At 40.0% G+C, this 20,398-nt stretch overlaps 1 protein-coding gene across 1 annotated transcript; it reads left to right on the forward strand.

The window, feature by feature from the left end:
* The first annotated feature begins 1,595 nt into the window (after positions 1-1,595).
* On the forward strand, positions 1,596-3,693 carry LOC103974276 (uncharacterized). Its single transcript, XM_009389061.3, has 9 exons — positions 1,596-1,777; positions 1,846-2,068; positions 2,142-2,228; positions 2,313-2,440; positions 2,555-2,651; positions 2,745-2,822; positions 2,893-3,118; positions 3,196-3,419; positions 3,495-3,693. The coding sequence occupies exons 1-9, from the start codon at positions 1,689-1,691 to the stop codon at positions 3,531-3,533; spliced, it is 1,191 nt and encodes a 396-aa protein (XP_009387336.2). The 5' UTR covers positions 1,596-1,688; the 3' UTR covers positions 3,534-3,693.
* Positions 3,694-20,398: the final 16,705 nt, after the last annotated feature.

Below are 20,398 nucleotides of genomic sequence, written 5' to 3' on the forward strand. Positions count from 1 at the left end.
TAATACGCAATGGAATTAAATGAAATCACAATCAAATATAACACCAAAATAGACGTAGAAAATCCCTCCAATGTGAAGCATAAAAACCATAGGGCAAACTAGAGATAATCCATTATAAGAATAATGAATATACAAATCTCAATCTTTTACCCAAAACTTAGCAATAATCACAAGAGAATAACCGGGTACAAGGATCATGTCATTGCACACAATATCTAAATTCTTCGCAAGTAATCACAATAAGAATCTATTATAGATCTGATCTAACATGAGATGAAAATACTGTTAGATGATTGAGAATAGTCTCTCTGTATTGTCGTTGTTTTTTTTCTTTTCTTTCTCTTGTTTTTCTGCCTTGTTCTCCTTCTTTTTTTTGGAATCACATCACTATAATATTCACCCTTGCTGTTGTCATTTTTTTGCCTATTTTTGTAACCACTACACACCCCCTAATATGAATTAGGATTTGATTAAGAAATGAGGTGGGATGTGAGTTGTTCAAGCTCACTATTTGATTAAGAGACTGAACCATGGTCTGCTGTCAGTCCAACACTATTGGAATCAACTCTAATCAAAAGTGGGTTTCAGATTCGCTTACACGAATAAGTACCCTAGTGGTGAATAGTTAAGGGAAGAAGAACACGGGTAGATCGGCTTCTTCCACCGTTGTATCGGTCATTGCTACTTCACTTTGATTTATTTGGAAGAACAAAAATTACTCTAAGTTCAACAGCTGTTAATCTCAACCCCTTTCCATCTGGTATCAAGTCTTGTCTTCCCTCAAAACCAATGATGACCAATCCCAGCCACCTGAGGTCGTCTTCCTTTTAAACCCCTCACCTGCTCGATGCAGAAGAGATAATAACTTCTCAACTGCTTCGTGTATAGATTCTGCTCCTAAGTTTGTCTCTTCGTGACAGTGGATCAGCTAATGGGGAAGGCACCAACGAGGTTGGTCCAAACTGCGTGCACAAGTCCCCAACTTCTTATCAGGCTGAGTGCATTCATGGCCCTTCAATAGTTTATTGTGATGGTTCCTTCTCAAATCTGGATGCATACACAAGCACCAATTCGTGCTTTATGGATGGGAATGACATTACTATCTTCAAAGGAGGAAAGACACACCAAGCCTCGTCCCCACTTCGTGCAGAGTGCTGGGCTATTTGAGATGCCCTTTCTAAAGAATTTTAACTGGGCCTTTTGTAAAATTATTGTTAAATCTGATTCCCTTGGAAGCTGTGATGATTTGTAATAGATATAGGCCTTCTCGATGGCATTTGCAAAATATCTGTAAAAATATTTTTATATTGACAGATTCTATGGATGTCATATCTTTTGAACATGTCAACGGGTTGAATAATTTTGTAACTCACATCGTTGTCAATCAGGCAAGGAATTTTTATTTTATTTTTGCTCCTCTAAAATTTTTATAATTTTAGGGATCGATAATGTCCCGACTACTTAATTTTTTTTTTAAATAAGAGTTTTAAACATTTACTAAAAAACGAAAAAAAATTAATATGTGGGTGCGAAGGACGCAATGTGTCATAACATTGTAATGGGGTGCGTGCCGTACTGCGATGACCTAAAATAAATAGTGGACACCATGCTATCGACATTACATCACGCATGCTTGTTTCGCCGGATCTCACCAACCTTCCGTCGGTCATCAGTTTCTTTGGGTGGCCATGGGGTTGCTCTCCCTTTTCCTTTTCCTTTGCGCCTCCTCCGGCTTGTTGCTCGACGCTCCCCGCGCCCTCTTCCTACGCCTTCACAAGTATGTTCCTGATTCTCGGATCCATATACCTCTTCTTTCTGGTCCAATCTGACGCCCGGCGGATGCAGGGGCACGGACTCGGCCGGGGGATCCACACGATTCCGGGAGAACACCCAAGGTAAAGGTGGTGGAGGGCAGGGGGTGCACAGCGGAGCAAGACGGGAGTTGGATTCAGGTTCCGATGGCATCATCAACAACAGCAGCACTGGTTGGAAGATTGTGAGGCAGGGGTTCACCTTTCCAGCAGGCGCTGCCCCTTTCAACAGCTGCCATGCTTCCACATTAGTAGAGGTTGGAATGTCGTCTTCCTCTTCTCTCTGCTAGTTTAATCTCCAGATGTGACCGGGAAAGTCATGTTTGCTAGGTGGAGAGGGGCAATTTCTTGGTCGCCTACTTCGGGGGATCCCACGAAGGGGCGCCCGACGTCAAGATCTGGTTGCAGAGATACACCGTGCGCGATGACATCTATTCTCGAGAATTAATTGTCTTCGTTTGCGGCTTGCGCCCCCTTCAAGATCTGCGTGTTTGTCTGCAGGACGGTTGCTGGCAGCCGCCAGTGATGGCCGACGAACAGCACGAAGTGCCCATGTGGAACCCTGTTCTGTTTCAGCTGCCCTCTCGTGAGCTACTGCTATTCTACAAGATTGGCCAAGAGGTCCAAAAGTGAGTGCAGCAGCACCTGTTTTGATGTGAGATCGCCACCTCGTTCATGCCCTTCTTCCCTGGAGGAAGAACACCAAACACCCTCTGCTTTCATTGTTTTTCATGTCTCATCAGATGGAGCGGTTGCATGAAGCGATCGGTTGATGGTGGCATAACGTGGTCGGACAGAGAACAGCTCCCACCTGGAATCCTCGGTCCAACCAAGAACAAGGTCAATCCCCATCCACTCCAATCCTTGCAAAAGAAATGTACTCCATAGAGGTGGCAAAGAATTACTCATCTGCAGCTGGATTCTGCAGTGCAGCCCATATTGCTGCATGACGGTCGGCTGCTATGTGGATCATCTGTGGAGAGCTGGAATTCCTGGGGAGCATGGTTGGAGGTAATCCTGATGCCTCATGACCTTCGCCGTGGTAAGCCCATCGTTCATCGAGCTGTAATCCCATATCTAGGTCACCACAGACTGCGGCCGATCATGGAGGAAGCACGGGCCTATTTACATCGAAGGCGAAACACTCGGCGTGATTCAGCCGGTGCCATACCTGACCGCTAGGGGTTCCGTCCGCATGCTGCTGAGATCATTCGAGAACATCGGCTACGTTTTCATGGCGGAATCCGAAGACGGTGGCATAACTTGGAGCTTCGCTCGGCCAACGGAGCTGCCCAACCCAAACTCCGGTGGTTTGCTGCTGCCTTCTTCTCTGTTCTCAAAATGGCACAGTCGGCTTACATTGCTTGGATACTGATTCTCACAGGCATCGACGGAGTTAAGCTGAGAGACGGGCGACTCCTTCTCGTCTACAACACTGTTTCAAGAGGTGTCCTCAAGGTCGCCTCCTCCGTGGATGATGGTGATTCCTGGGTTGAGATCATGACACTGGAGGAAGACTTGGACATGGAGTTCTCCTATCCAGCAGTCGTCCAGGCATCAGACGAGCTCATACATGTCACCTACACCTACAACAGGACACAGATTAAGGTGTCTCTCTGCAACTGAGACGATGCATCCCATCCAAAATTTTCGTATACTGATGCAAACTTGTTTCCTTTGCAGCACATTGTTCTCCAACCAAGTGATGTTGGGGGGTTGTGAATGGTGAACTTGCTTGTGCTCCACCATCTTGCACTGCAAGTTACAGATTTTGCATGGATTCATCAGTAATTAATTGTTCAATGTGTAAAGAGATATCCTTCCAACTCAGACCAACCATTTTGATTAAGTCGGTAATACTTGAGACTAGAAGTTTCTCTGATGAGAACTAATCTTGAGGGCTGTCTAAAACTCATGGTCGTTTGTCCATGGTGATCATGTGGATGCATTTCTCGGGAGGGTTCCCTGTGCCAGAAGAGAGGGATTTACTGCTCTGAACTGAGCCAGAGCCACCACCACCCGCACATTCATGTAACTCGAAAATTGTCAACAAAAAAAGAAAAAATAGCAACTTAAAAATCAGAAATTAATTATGATTGTGCGACTCGGAAAAGGTGAATTCATATAGTAACGATCAAAAGTAGCCATCTTGAGGTCCTCTTTTTTTTTTTTCCTCTTTCGATCGGAAGAAACGATCTTAAAAATGCTGCACTGTACATATTTCTGATTTTAACTGCGTGATTGAGCAGGGAAGAAGAAACTTCTGGTTGTGCCAGACTATTTTGTCCGCAGGCCAAAGGATTGCCGCTGGCGTCGCTGCTGTTAGCGATAGGGGAAACATTCACAGAGAAGGAACACCAAAATTTGTAAGGATAGCCGATGTGACCGATTCCACTTGCTGATCGGCATGCCGATCACCCAAGTACCCGGCGCCGACTGCTGCGGCGGGGCTAATGGCGGTTGCTGGTTCCCAAGCTTGCCGCGGCCCATCAATAAAGCCACAACCCGGACGAGTCGACGTTTCTCCTGTCCGCGAGCAAGGTTATTCGAGTGACACGGAATGGAATCGAAGAAAGAGGATCAGAAACCTACCTGGAACCGGAGACGCAAACGCGGGTTTGCTTGTCTCTCCCCCCGTCGCCACGCGAATCGAAGAAGCATACGTCGGCAATCAAGGCACAGGGAGATCGAGAACCAAGGATCCAAATTCATCTCTCCACCTCCAAACTGCTTAGGTAACCATTGAATCTGCAGCTTGCCACGTTGGATAAAGCGAAGGGAACGCCTGCCTGTCCCCATCTGACGTAGGCCTTTGGCGTGTAGCTTGCAAGGAGCATCGACTTAATCGTTAGCTTGCTCTTGGGGGACCCGTCTCTTTTCAGCGAGTCTCATTGGAGAATTAGCTTAAAGAGAGTTTTCGTGACCAAGAGACAAAAGAGGACTAACTTCTCACACACGTAGCGACCTCGTTGCACACCATCACGGCTCAGTATGTCTTTTTCCATTTGCCACTTCCTTCTCTTTATTTATCATCTTTTCATTTTCTTTTCTTCTCTCTTTCTATTTATTTATCATGCCAATATATTATGCGCTACTACACCAATATATACCAACCTAACAAATCTTTGAATTAGGTATAGTACCGAATTTGACAAACCTTAAATACAAAAACTATTTTTATTAGACAAAATGAGAAAGGAGCAACTGAAAACACTTATACAAATATGAGGAATAAATAAAGAAATGATACAATTATTTTTCTTCGTCTCTTAATTGCCCAAAAAATCTTTTATTGTTACAACAATAATAAAATCGTAAGTCTTAACTATTTAGGATTGACTACGTGAATCTCTTATCATTATTGAGATATATAGAAAATCATATATTTAATTAAGTTTAAAAAATTTAAATTTTTATTTATAATTTCTATTAAGGTCTTATTAAGTCTTCTTCTATCTCTCATCGTATTAATAACAATAATTATTTTAACTTTTCTGAACATTTGGTGGTCTCATAAGTATATGCTCATACTATTTTAAATAATTTTATCATATCTTATTCTCTATGGAAGTGATAATTAGTTATTCATGAATAGAAATTTCTTTTTCAATCTTTTTAGTAACTCCATAAATCCATCTCAATATTCTTATCTCGATAACAAAAATTTTTTATGTGTGTTATTTCTTAACTAACCAATATTTAAATTTATAAAATATTATTAATCTCACAACTATCTTATAAAATTTTTTTTCAACCTCAAGGGTATCTGATGCTCACACAAGACTCCTGATGCTCCTAATCATTTAAATCATTCTATTTTTATTCTATTAATTATATCTATATTAATCTCTTTATCTTATTGAATAATTGATCAAAGATACCCATAACTTTTATTTAAGGGGACTTAAATCTATCCTACTTAACTATATTCTCTTGTATATTTCTAGAACTATTAAAATTACATCTCATATATTCAATTTTAATCAAACTTAATCTAAAACCTTTAGTTTCTATGGATTACCTTCATAGTTCAAGTTTATAACTAATTCTAGCTCTCAATAATTAAGATAATATAATTGATAAATAATATATATCAGAGAGGTTTATCATATAAATGATTAGTAAGTTTATTCATTTATCAATATAAAAAGATAAGGACTTAGTATAGATTCTTGAAGTAATCCTATGTTAATAGGAAACTCACTAAATACACTTTCTATAGCTCTAACACTAATAGTTACATTATCATATATATCTTTAATAACATCAATATAATTGGGGGATATACATTTCTTTTCGCAAACCGATTATAGTAAATCTCTAGAAACCCTATCATAAGTATTTTCTAAGTCAATAAAAACTATATTTAAATTTTTTTCTCTCTATATTTTTTATTAATTATATTAATAAATAAATAACTTTTATGATTGATCTTTTAAATATAAAATCAAATTAATTTTTAGAAATATTTATTTCAAATTTTATTCTACTTTCTATAATTCTTTCCTAAAGTTTCATGGTATTGTTAGGATCGAGAGCACTAAGAGGGGGGGGGGTGAATTAGTGCAGCGGAAATCTTACAGCGATTAAAAACGAAAGCTGCGTTCGTTCGATAAAAACTATTTTGATGCAAAAGCCAATTCTAAGATTACTTATGATTAAGTGCAGTTTATGTCTAAACATAGTTTGCGTCTAAGCGCAATTTATTCAGTTTGCAGTTTGCGTCTAAATGCAGATTGCGTCTAAGCGCAGTTTGCATCTAAGCGCAGTTTGCGTCTAAGCTCAGATTGCGTTTAAGCGCAGTTTGCGTCTAAGCGCAGTTTACGTCTAAACTCAGATTGCGTCTAAGCGCAGTTTGCGTCTAAGCGCAGTTTGCGTCTAAGCGCAGATTGCTTTTAAGCGCAGTTTGCGTTTAAGCGCAGTTTACGTCTAAGATCAGATTGCGTCTGAGCGCAGTGCAGTTTGCGTCTAAACGCAGTTTTACGTCTAAACACAGTTTTACGTCTAAACGTAGTTTTACGTCTAAACGTAGTTTTACGTCTAAACGCAGTTTGCGTCTAAACGCAGTTTTACATCTAAACGTAGTTTTACGTTTAAAAGTAGTTTACGTCTAAAACACAGTTTTACGTCTAAACAGAATCAAGACGTAAACATAAACTGCAAAGAAACTTGTTCGCAGAAATCAGTTTGCAGTTATAAACAGAATCAAGACGTAAACGTAAACTGCAAAGAAACTCGTTCGCAGAAATCAGTTTGCAGTTATAAATAGAATCAAGACGTAAACGTACACTGCAAAGAAACTCGTACGTAAAAGCGCAGAAGACAGTTTACAGTTATAAATAGAATCAAAACGTAAGTGTAAACCGCAATGTAGAGATCGTACGAAAACACCGATTTACGTCTGAATGCAGATTTGAAAAGAACAGAACTTAGAAACTTGTTCGTAAAAGCGCAGAGAGCAGTAGCTATGTAGGAGGTTTGCAGTAATGATAAAGTGCTCAAAATGAAAGCAAACCAGAGATTTAGAGTGGTTCGGTCAGTCTTGACCTACTCCACTTTTGGCTTCCTCCACCGACGAGGTCATTGACGTCAACTAGAAGCCTTCCTTCAATAGGCGAAGGCCAACTACCCTCTTACAGATTCACTCCTTTTGACGGGCTTAGGAGACAACCCTTACAGAAGTTTTCTCTCCTCTCTTTACAACTCAAACTTGAAGAATAGAAAGAGGAGAACTAGCAGTTTTGAGCTCTAAGAAACATAAAAAGATAGCAAGATTTCGAGTGTGTGTTCTGTGCTTTCAGTGCTGAATAGGTGGGGTATTTATAGGCCCCAACTCAGTTCAAATTTGGAGCTCAAAACGATCAAATCCCGGAATTCCGGGATCAGGCGGTTGCACCTCCTGACTGGAGAGGTTGCACCGCCTAGTAGAGCTCGAAGACTGAGCCCAGGCGGTGCCACCTCTTGACTGAGGCGGTTGCACCTCTCTGCTAGAGCTCGAAGACCGAGCTCTGGCGGTGCCACCTCTCTGTCAGGGAGGTTGCACCGCTCAGTCTTGCTCGAAGACTGAGCTCAGGTGGTGCCACCTCTCTGTCAGGGAGGTTGCACCGCCCAGTCTAGCTCGAAGACTGAGCTCAGGCGGTGCCACCTCCTGGCTGGGGAGGTTGCACCGCCCAGTCTCATTGGGAGGCTTAGCCCAAGCGGTGCCACCTCCTGGCCTAGGCGGTTGCACCTCCTGGTGCAATCAGGGTCCGAATGGTTAGCTCCATTCGGCCCAATTTTAGTCTTTCAGGGGCCCAATTGCCCCAAGATTAAGCTAATGGGATCACCTCCCATTTTCCAACTTAATCAACGTGCTAACTACGATTAGATCTAAGACAATTTCTGCAGCTTTGCTTCGGTGCGTCAATCGCTTCTTCCGGCGAGTTTCCGGCGAACTTCCGTCGATCATCCGATGAACCCTCGGTGATGCTCCTGCGGACTTCCGGCAAACTCCTGGACTTTGCGACGATCCACTTGGCGAGTTTCGACGAGCTTCGCTTGGCAAGCTTCTGGACTTCTCGGATCTGTTCTCGCAGAACCTCCGACGACCGTCCGAACTTCCGTCGAACTCTCGAACTCCCAACGTGATCATGAACTTGACTCCGGCGCAACTCCTGCTGCTTGTCTTACTTTCATCGTAGTTAATCCTGCACATGTAAAACAAAAACTTCGATCGAGACAATTAATCCTAAGCAATTAACCAAGTTGTCCGGCATGTCATTGGTCCCTCGACGCTTCGTCCGATTCTTCGGCGCATCGTCCTTTCCTGCAGCCTATTGCCCAATCGGCCAGTTGACTCCGCAACTCCGATATCCTTGGCACAATACCCGCTCTTCTTGGCCCGATGCCCGAGTCCACGGCCCGAAGCCTTCTATCGATACGTCGACCGATCCACCGGCCCGACGTCTAATCTTCTGCCATGTTCCTCCGGCACAACATGATTTTCCTGCTTTAATTGTCTCATCCTGATCAAAGCATCCTGCGTCACTCAAAACGCAGATTAAATCATAAACATATATCAAGTAGTTTCATCATCAAAATACGAGATTCAACAGGTATGACTATTGATTTTAATTTCTCTATAATTTAAATAATTTTATATGTCATCCTTAATTTTATAAATTAGTACTAAAAAACTCTTTTATTATTAATCAGACATCTTTCTAAATCGAATAATTTTATTAAATAAGTTAGTTGATAAAGTTACTCTCTTATCCCGTAAACTTTGGGGGGGGGGGGAGGGTGAATTAGTGCTATAAAAAAACTTTGACGATTTAGAAAAATCATTTCGATAAAGCCTGTATCGGAAAGTGTAATAAGCAATTAAAACAGAGAATAATAGTAATGAAGAGTAGAAAGAGAGTGCACACCAAATTTATAATGATTCGAACGTTGTGACCTTACGTCCACTCCCAATTCCTCCTCCGTCGAGGCCATCGACTTTTACTATCGATCTTCTTGCAATTGATGAAGATTAATTACCATTTTACAACCTTTTTCTTCTTTTCATAGGCTTAGAAGATAACCTTTATAAGCCACTCATCTATCTTTGAAACTAAAATCAATACTTCGAGCTAGAGGGAAATTCTCATAAGATCATAATAGCATTTTTTCTAATTTTTATTCTTAGTTCATATGTTAACCGAGCAAGGATTGATATGGGGGGGGGGTGTAAAATACAGAATGGATTTTGAAAGAAAAATTAGTAGTACAATTGTATTTACTAGAATAAGTTTTTCAAATAGAAAAGGAACTAACTTACGATAATACTTTAATAAGATCGAAAAATAACTCACCACCAAGTTTAAAATTATAAAGGGATACAAAAAGTTCACCACCCCAAAGAAATTAAATAAGAATATAGAATTAGTAAATAAAAGACTCACCACTCCAAAAAGCATCCAAGAGATATAGAGTTTAAGAGAGAACTCTGAGAGAGCTTCTGCCAATGTCATCAGTTTTTAAACTCCTTTCTAACCCCTAAACATCAAAATAAGTACTGGTGCATGAAAAAACCCTTCATGCATAGGAAAATTTGAAATTAAGTGTTTTACAACTGGCAACCAACTTCTTTAATTCATTCCTTAGTCATAAAGAAAAGCACTTTGAAACAGTTGTAATTTTATCTAAGGAATGTGCTAATGAGCTCTAATATTTGAGTGGGTTGAGTTGAAAACTATAAGGCAACATTGTAAGCTGAAAAAATACCATAGCATTAACAAGGTCCATATGAGCATATTGTAGTAAATTAGGCACTCCCTTGTTAATCTCCTCTAATTGAAAAAGACTTGTCCTCAAGTCCTTGTTTGTTTCATTAACATGATTGTGAAAATGACTTAAATTAGAAACTTTAAATGTTTAGTACACTATGTAATTTTCAATAGCTCAATCTCATAAGTATTTTTGCCAATTTTCTTAAACACTTTGAATGGATCATCAGCCTTTGGTTTCAATTTTCCAAATTTATCCGATGAAAACCTCTCATTCCTTAGATGAATCAAGACCAAATCACCTATATTAAACTCCACATATTTTCTATGTTTATTAGCAGCTTGCATGTACCTCTCATTTTGCTTTTCTATAGTTGCTTTAACATCCTCATGCATCTTCTTTATCTTCTTAGCTTTCTTATTAGCATCTTCACTAAATTGCTTAGTTATCGAATGTCTAAAGGACCAGTAGGATTAGCACTATAAACAACCTCAAAAAGACTCTTACCAATGCTATGATACATAGAGCGATTATAGAAAAACTCAATTTGTGGAAGAATGAGATCCCATTGCTTAATGTTCTTGCCAACATAGCTTCTAAGTTTCCCAAGCTTTTGTTCATTACTTCAGTTTTCCCATCGATTTATGGATGATGCAAGCTACTGAAATTCAAAGAAGTACTGAACATCTTCCAAAGAGTTCTCCAAAAATGACTAAGAAATTTCGAATCTCAATCAGACACCATAGTACTTGGAATACCATACAATTTAATAATCTCTTTAAAATATAAATCAACAATATGAGATGGATCATTCGATTTATTGTAGGGAATAAAGTGAGATATTTTTTTAAAATCTATCGACAATAATCATGATAGAATCCTTATATTCCTTTGAGTTCTTGGTAGTCCCAAAATGAAATCAAGACTCACTTCCTCCCATAGAGCATTTGGCATTGGTAATGGAATGTATAAACCAAAATTTTAACTTCTTGTTTTTACCAAATCATACACTTGACATTGCTTTACATATCTTTCCATATCTCTAAACATCTTAGGCCAATAGAAATTTGATTGAACAAGAGCTAGAGTCTTGTCCCTACCGAAATATCTTCCTAAAACACCACTATAAGCTTCAGCTAGAATTACTTGTCTTAAAAAACAAGATGGAACACATAATACATTAGCTCAAAAAAGAAAACCATCAAAGATATAAAATTATTGAAAAGAACATGATTTGCAATTCTACCATATTGAGCCAAAATCTACATCATTCTCAGATATTTGAATATCTCAAATCCAACCACTTTAACATCTATTACTGATAATAAAGAGTGCTTTCTGCTTAATGCATTAGCAACTATGTTTTGAACACTAGATTTATGCTTGATTGTAAAATTATAAGATTGCAAGAACTTCACCCAAGCTATATGCCTCTAATTTAGCTTGTGCTGGTGATTAATGAACTTTAATGGCTCATGATCAAAATATAGGACAAATGACTTAGCAAGAAGATACTGACTCCAATGAGATAAAGCTTAATAAATGATATAGAACTACTTATCATAGGTAGGATATTTCCTTTTTATATCATTTAGGGGCTTTCCATCTTGAATCAAAACAACACCAATTCCCACATTAGATGCATTGCATTTAACTTCAAACATCTTGTCAAAATTAGATAGTACTAAGATAGGAGCTTTGGTCACCTTTCTTTTTAAAAGTTCAAAAATATCATTAGCATCACTAGTCTATTTGAATTTATCACATTTTAGACATTCGGTTATTGGAGTGACAATAGAGCTGAAACCCTTGATGAATTTTTTGTAAAAGAAAGTTAAGCCATGGAAACTCCTCACATCATACAATGAAACAGGTGTTGGCCAATTGAGAATAGCTTCTACCTTGCTTTGATCCATCATGATTTTATTTTTTGAAATAATATACCCCAAAAACACTACATTATGAGTAAAAAAATCATACTTCTTTAGATTAGCATAAAGCTTTTGCTATCTCAAAATAAAAATGATCTCCTTAAGATGGTTTATATGCTCCTCTTCACTCTTATTATAAACCAATATATCGTTAAAGTAAACCACAATAAAAGTCTTAATGCATAGCTTAAGTATGTGATTCATAAATCTCATGAAAGTACTAGGAGCATTCGATAACCCAAGTGACATAACCAACCATTCATTTAAGCTTTCTCTAGTTTTAAATGTTATTTTCGACTCATCTTTAATCCTCATTCTTATTTGGTGATAACCACTTCTCAAATCAATCTTAGAGAAAATAGAAGCACCACACAATTACTTAAGTAAACTATCTAACCTTGGAAGGGGAAATGATAATCCATTATGATTTTGTTGATGGTGCGGCTGTCCACATATATTCTCCAAGAACCATCCTTCTTAGGCACCAATAAGACTGGAACCATACAAGGACTAATGCTCTCCCAAAGTAACCTCTTTTTTACTAACTCATCTACTTGACTTTGAAGTTCTTCATACTTCTTGAGACTCATTCTGTATGTTACTTTATTTGGTAGAATAGCCCTCAGAATAAGATCAACGTGATGATGTATATATATCTCTCAAAGGTCAAAGGCTATATGGAATCTCTTCTGGTACAACATCTTGAAACTTGTCCAGGATTGGTTTCATGATTGCTAGTGTCTCTTGTTAGGAACGAGGTCAGCACTAAGGGGGGGGGGGGTGAATTAGTGCAGTGGTAAAATCATGTCTTTAAAAAACCTTTCGTTTCGATAAAACCGTTTTCGATAAAAAATATTTCATAAATATCTTAACTTGAAACATATTCATAAATGTATTAAAAGAAGTAAGCTATTAAAGAAGTTTGCAGTAAAGATAAATTGCTCAAAGTAAAATACAAACCAAATTTTAGAGTGGTTCGGTCGTTGTTACCTACATCCACTTTGCCGATTCCTCTTCCATCATGACCACCGGCATCCACTATCGATCTTCCTTCAATAGGCGAAGACCAACCACCTTTTACAACTCGATTCTCCTTTTACTGGGTTTAGGAGATAACCCTTATACCCCCACTCACTCCTCTCTCAAACTATTCTAACACTTAGAACTTTGAGAGGAGCTCACATAAGATTGTAACAGCATTTCTATCCTTTTTTACTCTCAATACTTGTGTGTATTAACCATGAATGAGAGGGATATTTATAGGCTTCAAGTTGATTTAAACTTAGAGCCTAAAAACATCTCATCTTGGGTTTTCTGAGCACGGGTGGTACCACCGCCTACATTGGGTAGTATCATCGCTAGTGTCAGTCTGACACTAACACTGCACTAGGCAATACCACCACCCCATTTGATGGTACCACCACCTAACATTAGGTGGTACCACTGCCCAGATAGGCGGTATCACTGCCTGCATCCTCTCGGATGCTTTGTTTGGGTGGTACCACCACCCAAACTAGTGGTAACACCGCCTGACACAATCTCAGAGACTGTGCCACAATGGTGTCACCTCTTGGGGCACTGTTTGGGCCTCTCATGTTAGGATCAAGAGCACTAAGAGGGGGGGGGTGGCGGGGTGAATTAGTGCAGCAAAAAACTTTCGACGATTAAAACTGTGTTCGTACGATAAGAGCGATTTCGGTAGAAAAGCCGATTTGTAAATCACTTTAACTTATGATCAAGCAAGATGTAGTTAAAACAAATCTATAAGGGCAGTTTGCAGTTATGATGGAAATCAGAATGTAAGCGCAAACTGAAATATGATGTTCGTACGATAAAACTGATTTACGTCTAAACACTGATTCGGAAAATACTGAACTTTGAAACACGATCGTAAAAGCGCAGAAGGCAGTAAGCTATTGAGGAGGTTTGCAATAAAGATAATATGCTAAAAGTAAATGCAAACCAGAGAACACCCCGATTTTAGAGTGGTTCGGTCAATCTTGGCCTACATCCACTTCTAGCTTCCTCCACCGACAAGGTCACCGACGTCCACTAGAGGCCTTACATCAATAGGCGAAGGCCAACCACCCTTTTACAATTTCACTCCTTTTGACGGGCTTAGGAGACAACCCTTATAGAATTTTCTCTCCTCTCTTGAAAGATCAGAACTTAGAAGAAAAGAGGGAGGAGAACTTCTAACTCATACAACACTTTTGAGCTCTAAAAATCATAGAGTAAGATCAGGATTTCGGTGGTTTTTGGTTGCTCTTTCATTGCTGAAAGAGTGGGGTATTATGTTAGAACCCTTGCAGATTCTAAACTTGGGGTTGATCTCTTTAGGGGATCGGCCTCCTTGGAACTCTATAGGGGTTCCTCCCTCCAAGTTGCTGCTCAAAGGCTGCAGAAAAGATTCATCTATTGCTTAAGAAAAGAGAAGGAATACATGGCTATTTATAGGGCTTCTAAACCTTAACTCCTTATAGGACTCCTACTTAAGACTCTTACTTCTAACCAACTCCTAATAGGACTCATACTAAAGACTCCTATTCCCTTACAACTCCTAATTCTTCTCTAAGAAAAAACCTCCTACATGAATGCCCCTCTCTATTAGGACTCTCCTAGCTAGAGTCCTAACAGTTTTACATGAATATCCCTCTCAATTAGGACTCTCCAAGCTAGAGTCCTAACAGACCCGCCCTCTTCAAATCAGCCTTGTCCTCGAGGCTGATGATTCATGAATTCTGGGAATTTGATCTTCAAGTCGTTATAGTTCTCCCAAGTGGCATCTTCTATTGGTAGGTTCGCCCACTGTATTAGCACTTCATTAGTGGGTCGTCGTCGTCGAGTCACAATCCGTCGATCAATAATGGCACTTGGCTGGGTCTGGAGTTCTCTTTGGGTAGTCATATTTGGTGGGTGGCTTTGGGCTGTCTCCAAGCACCTATTTAAAACTTCCGTCTGGCTGTTGGTTTGTGAGTGATATGTCATACTCCTTTTCAATTTAGTACCCTGTATATGGAATAACTTTGTCCAAAATCTGCTCTTGAAGATGCAAGTAGAATTTGTCACAAGCACAATGCGTCCCTTATAGCATAATTCTTTTGAGTCCCGATTGTAATGAGCCACGGAGCTTGATGCTTCCTCTAATTTTTTTTGTATCTTACTGGTCTCCAAATCTTCCTGCCATTCCATCTTAATATCCTCAAGGAAGTCGCTGGTTGGAAGTAAAACGATCGAAAATTCAGCTTGCTCAGGTAGCTGCGAAAGTGCATCTGCAACAACATTCTCTTTCCACCTTTTGTAAGTTATTTCATAATTAAATCCAAGAAGTTTTGTTACCCATTTTTGCTGCTCGTTGGAAGATATCTTCTGCTCCAAGAGATATTTTTGGCTTTTATGGTCGGTCTTGATTTGAAAGTATCGCCTGATCAAGTACGATCTCCACCTCGTTGCTGCGTGCACAATGGCGAGCATCTTCTTATCATATGTTAACATGTTTTGATAGGGGGGAGACAATGTCTTGCTAATGTATGTGAGTGGTTGACCATCTTGCATGCGAACGTCTCCCATTCTGTCTCCAGATGCATCGGCCTTAATGATGAAGCGTCGGTTGAAATCTGGTAGCGCTAGCACCGGCGTCATCGTTATGGCTGCCTTAAGTTTGTCGAAGGCAGTGGAGGCTCTGTCCGACCATTGGAAGACATCTTTTTCCAGTAAGGAAGCAAGTGGTGCACTGATCTTTCCATAGTTTTTCATGAACTTACGGTAGTAGCTTGTTAAACCCAAAAAGCCATGTAGCACTTTTATGTTCCTCGGGATAGGCCAGTTTTGCATTGCTTTAATTTTGAAGGGGTCCACCGTCACACCTTCCTCTGATATGATATGCCCAAGATATTTCACCTTTTGTTGAAGAAAGTAAAAATTCGTTGTGACCGTTGTGTGTTCGAAAGGCAGTTTTCGGTATGACTTCTTCATACACTCGTATTTGATAATACCCGGATCGAAGGTCCAACTTTATGAAGATTTGTGCTCCCTTTCATCTAGCAATTCATCTGCTATTGGAATAAGGTATTTGTTCTTGATGGTTATGCCATTGAGAGCTCGGTAATCAACGCATATTCGCCATGTTCCGTCCTTCTTGTGTACAAGTAGCACCGGTAAAAAGTAGAGGTTGCAACTTGGCCGAATAACTCCTGTTTCAAGCATCTCTTTTAAAATCCTTTCTATTTCATCATTCTGGAGATGTGGATACTTATATGGCTGAGTATTTTCTGGAGATTTGACTGGAAAAATCATTATACGATGATCATGCCGACGAGTAAGAGGTAGGTTGTGCTACTCGTCAAATATATCTGAAAATTCAGTAAGCAAAGGAAATAGGTTTGGATCTTCAAATTCTATTGGCTCTCCTTTAATTTGCTGCTCAAGTTGTACCAAAAAGCCTCTACATGCTTTATGCAAAACCTCTCCATTTGTTGTGTGCAAATCATCGTTACGTCGCCCTCACGTTTCCCATATAGTATCACATATTTCTCCTTACTGTAAAATTTTATAAATAGTTGCATAAAATTCCAAGAAATATCACCTAATGTCATCAACCATTTAATTCCGAGTATGGCCTCATGATCATCAAGAGGGAGGAGGAAGAAATATGCAATTATCTCTTGGTCCTGCAGCAACAGTTTCACTTGCGGGCACCTATGATCACACTTCAAAATCCGTCTGTTGGCGACCTTAACGACAAACTTGCTGCAATTCTCAATAGGTAAGTTCATATAGACAGCAACCTTACTTTTTATGAAGTTATTAGTGCTGCCCGTGTCGATGAGAATAGTGATCAGTTGTTGTTTGAGAAGGCCTCCAACTTTCATCGCTTGCGGGTTTGAGTAGCCAGCTAGTGTATGTACCATAACTTCGATCGGTTGTGGCTCTTCTTCTGCATCTTTTTCTTTATGTTCAAGGCTCTCTTCTGAATGTTCAATGACCTCTTCTTCTATCGGTTCAATCATAAGAAGTCCTTCTTTACTATAGCAATGCTCACGATTGTTGGGAAATCATTGGGGGCGACATCATATGCGCAACGGAAGAACAAGAAAACAAAAATCCCTGATTCCCAAAAAGATGTTCGTCGTCGTGCGAAGATTGGTGCGCAAAAATCCGCAAAACACAAAACTGCGTATAGATATTGTGTTACCTAGGGAGATCGTATATCCCTGTTTTCCTTGCAGATCCTTAGGAGAGGGTGAAGGAGGTCAAGCATCCTCCTCTCTAGCGGTGATCCACACAGCAGGGTTACGACGACGCTCCTCAAAACTCCAGGCCTGCTCTGAGGTGGAGAGGGAGAGGAGAATAGGAAATGCAAGCAAAGACTCTAGCCTATGAGGCTATGAATCCCTCCTATTTATAGAGATCCCGTGTCAAACCCTAATGGGTCCTTCCCTAGTGGGTATTGGATCTGCATCCAATAAGACAAGGGCTCCGTCGGATATCTCATATCCGAACCTCTACTCATCGCAATGCCTACCATATGTGTGTGACCCTCTAGGCCCAATATCGAGCTGGCCGTGAGTCATACCTATCAGAACTCCTTCTAACTCAGTGAATTATTATCTCTGTAATAATTCAATCGACTCATCGACTACGGACGTACTAGGCCACTACGCCGTAGTCCCCAGACGATACAGGGGAATCCAATCCATTGGACCTGTTTGTCCTCAGTTACCATGTACCTATAGTCCCTCATCCATCTAATATCTCAGAGACCGTATATCGAGCATGGTGTTGTCAGACCCATGCGGTTTCTACTTGAGTCTCGCTCTAATCGGATTCTCCCGGAGAACTCTTTCTCTCTCAACCCGAATGACCCTGGCCAGGGATTTGTTTGAGCAAGAACACATAGGATATTCCTCTCATGACGCCGAGAGTGGATGATCCTCTATTGACACTCAATAGCCCTCGTAAGGTCGACTACCACTCCCAATGACCAGCTGTACTAGATCTGGGGACAACCAAACCTATAAGTCTGGTATCAAAGAGTGGAGCACTCATACAGGACATCCTTAGTGTCTCAAGTCTAAGGACCAGATACACCACTAGGACTACGGAATCGTTGTCTGACAATAAGGCATCATCAACCATCCAGCATTCCGTAAGCGGATCAATCAGTGAACTCATTCTCCAATGAGCACGTGTACTGTATCCCTAGTGTCCCTACATGAGCAGCTATGAGACTAGTTGCATCCATCATATGGATGGGTATACAGCACACCAATCTATCCGGTTATCATGATGTCCCTCTCGAGTAACCTATGACCGGGATTATTTAGGATATGTGTTTAAAGGTGAATCGATCTCATTACCGTGATCTCATCACGATCCGATTCCCATTGCATAAATCCAAGGACATCACAATATATATATGTATTTATGCAATAGTTATAAAGTGATATACGCCAAAATATAATAAGCAAAAAGATTCTGTATCAAGTCACACGTGCCATCACTCACGTGATTGGCTTGCTGGGCACATATGACTAGCAACGACTCCACGGCTCGTCACGATGCCAACATAACCCCTTTGAATTATCGCTCCCGAAGCTCTTCTCTTGTTAACCTCTTTGGTGTAGGGACTTGGTCAATAGTAGGGGGGGCTGAGGGCTTCAATATTACTGGTTGAGGAGCGACCCTAGTCCTCCGAGCTTAATGGTTCAATTGCTCCTCTTGATGTTGTGCGAAAGAGATGGCTGCTATAAGCGTATACGGTTGTCGCGCTTTAACTTCTCCTCGGATCTCCGGCTTCAAGCCCTCAATGAAGGTCCTTAATAGCTATTTTTGAGACCAATCATGAGTTTGATTAGATAACCTTTCAAATCTGGTTTGGTACTCCTGAATGGTGGAAGTTTGTCGGATCTTTGCTAGTTGTCCATCAATATTCTTGTAATCGGTTGGTCTGAAGCGGATCAGCAGTCCTTCTTTGAATTGTTGCCATGAAAGGACTCCATAAGTATGTTCAAACCAGTCAAACCACTGTATAGCATCTCCTTCAAGATGTATAGCTGCAATTTTCACCATAGATGCATCCGCAGTTTTGTGGTACTGAAAATATCGCTCTGCGCGCGAGATCCAACCAATCGGGTCTCCTTTTTCCCATCTAGGGAAGTCCACTCTCATGCATGGATAGTTGGGTTCAGTCATAGAGCTTCCCCTCTCTTGGAAGTCATATCTTTGGGCTTGGTGTGATTGGGCAAAGCTCTCTCCTTGATATGATTTCTTCGGGCTTAGTGGTCGGCCCAATCTGAGTTCGGTAAAGAGCGTCCAAATCTTATCCTCCATTCGCACCTCCAAGGCTTCGAATTTAGCATTGATTGCCTCCTTAGATGCCATAGTATATGCCTCCAAATCTATGATGTTAAGATATCTCTTTTATTGTTAGGTTAAAGGCATGTATAGGTTGAGAGAAGTGATGGTCGAAAGGGTTGGTGGATCGGTGGATGTAGGCTACGATTTAGGCTTGTTTTGTGGCAGTTTTGGGTGCAGTTTGAGGGTATGGTTTAGTGGAGTTTTAGGGCTGTGGATGAAAGTTTTGGATCTGTGGTAGATGGCAGCAAAGGTTTGATAGAAATCAGTGGAAGTTGCAGCAAGTATGTGCTGTCTTGTAAGAGTAGAATTGTCGTCGAAGAAATAATGGTTTCTCGATGTAATTTCTACCAAAAACTTAAGAGAATTGAGGAGGGAATTGATAGAAATATGACAGATTATATGACAACAAGGATGTCTAATTTAACCAAGAGAATTTCAGCAGTATAACAGCAAAAAAATTGGTGCAAGTTGCGATAGCAGAATTGTCGTCGAAAAATTTCAGCGGGATATGATGAAAATTTACAGCAACACAAAATTATTTTTAGAGATGAATTACTTAATATATCAATCTTAGATGGAAGCCAAGATGATCTATGAAGTGTATAAAAAATTTCATTCAAAAAAGATTGCAAATAGATGGGTTAAGGCAACAATATGCTGCCGAAATTTTCTGCAGCACAGATTTTTAAGTATAGCAGATTGGACGTAAAAGATCAGTGGTTTATATTTAGAATTTTTTGATGAAACCAAAGGGAAATCCACTGTTAGGAAGTGTCAAAGCTATCATAAAAATTTCGTAGAGATTTGGATAGAAACAATATAGTATCAAGATCAAACAAACAGTACTATACGGCTGAAATTTTACAGTGCAGATTTTCAAGTATAGCATATTAGCCTTAAAAGATCAATGGTTTATATTGAGAATTTTTTAAAAAAACCAAAGGAAAATCTGCTGTTAGGAAGTGTCAAAGATGTCATAAAAATTTTATAGAAATTTGGATAGAAAAAGCACAGTAGCAAGATCAAACAAATGGTGCTATGCGGCTG

This window comes from Musa acuminata, chromosome BXJ2-7 (assembly GCF_036884655.1).
Source record: "Musa acuminata AAA Group cultivar baxijiao chromosome BXJ2-7, Cavendish_Baxijiao_AAA, whole genome shotgun sequence".
NCBI classification, from domain to species: domain Eukaryota; kingdom Viridiplantae; phylum Streptophyta; class Magnoliopsida; order Zingiberales; family Musaceae; genus Musa; species Musa acuminata.

What these genes read in the sequence shown, in the direction of transcription:
- LOC103974276 (XM_009389061.3), top strand. Translation starts at nt 1,689, where the DNA reads ATGGGGTTGCTCTCCCTTTTCCTTTTCCTTTGCGCCTCCTCCGGCTTG. An exon ending in TCTGGTTGCAGAGATACACC is followed by an intron (nt 2,229 to 2,312) that starts GTGCGCGATGAC and finishes GTTTGTCTGCAG; the next exon opens with GACGGTTGCTGGCAGCCGCC. An exon ending in GCTGCCCAACCCAAACTCCG is followed by an intron (nt 3,119 to 3,195) that starts GTGGTTTGCTGC and finishes TGATTCTCACAG; the next exon opens with GCATCGACGGAGTTAAGCTG.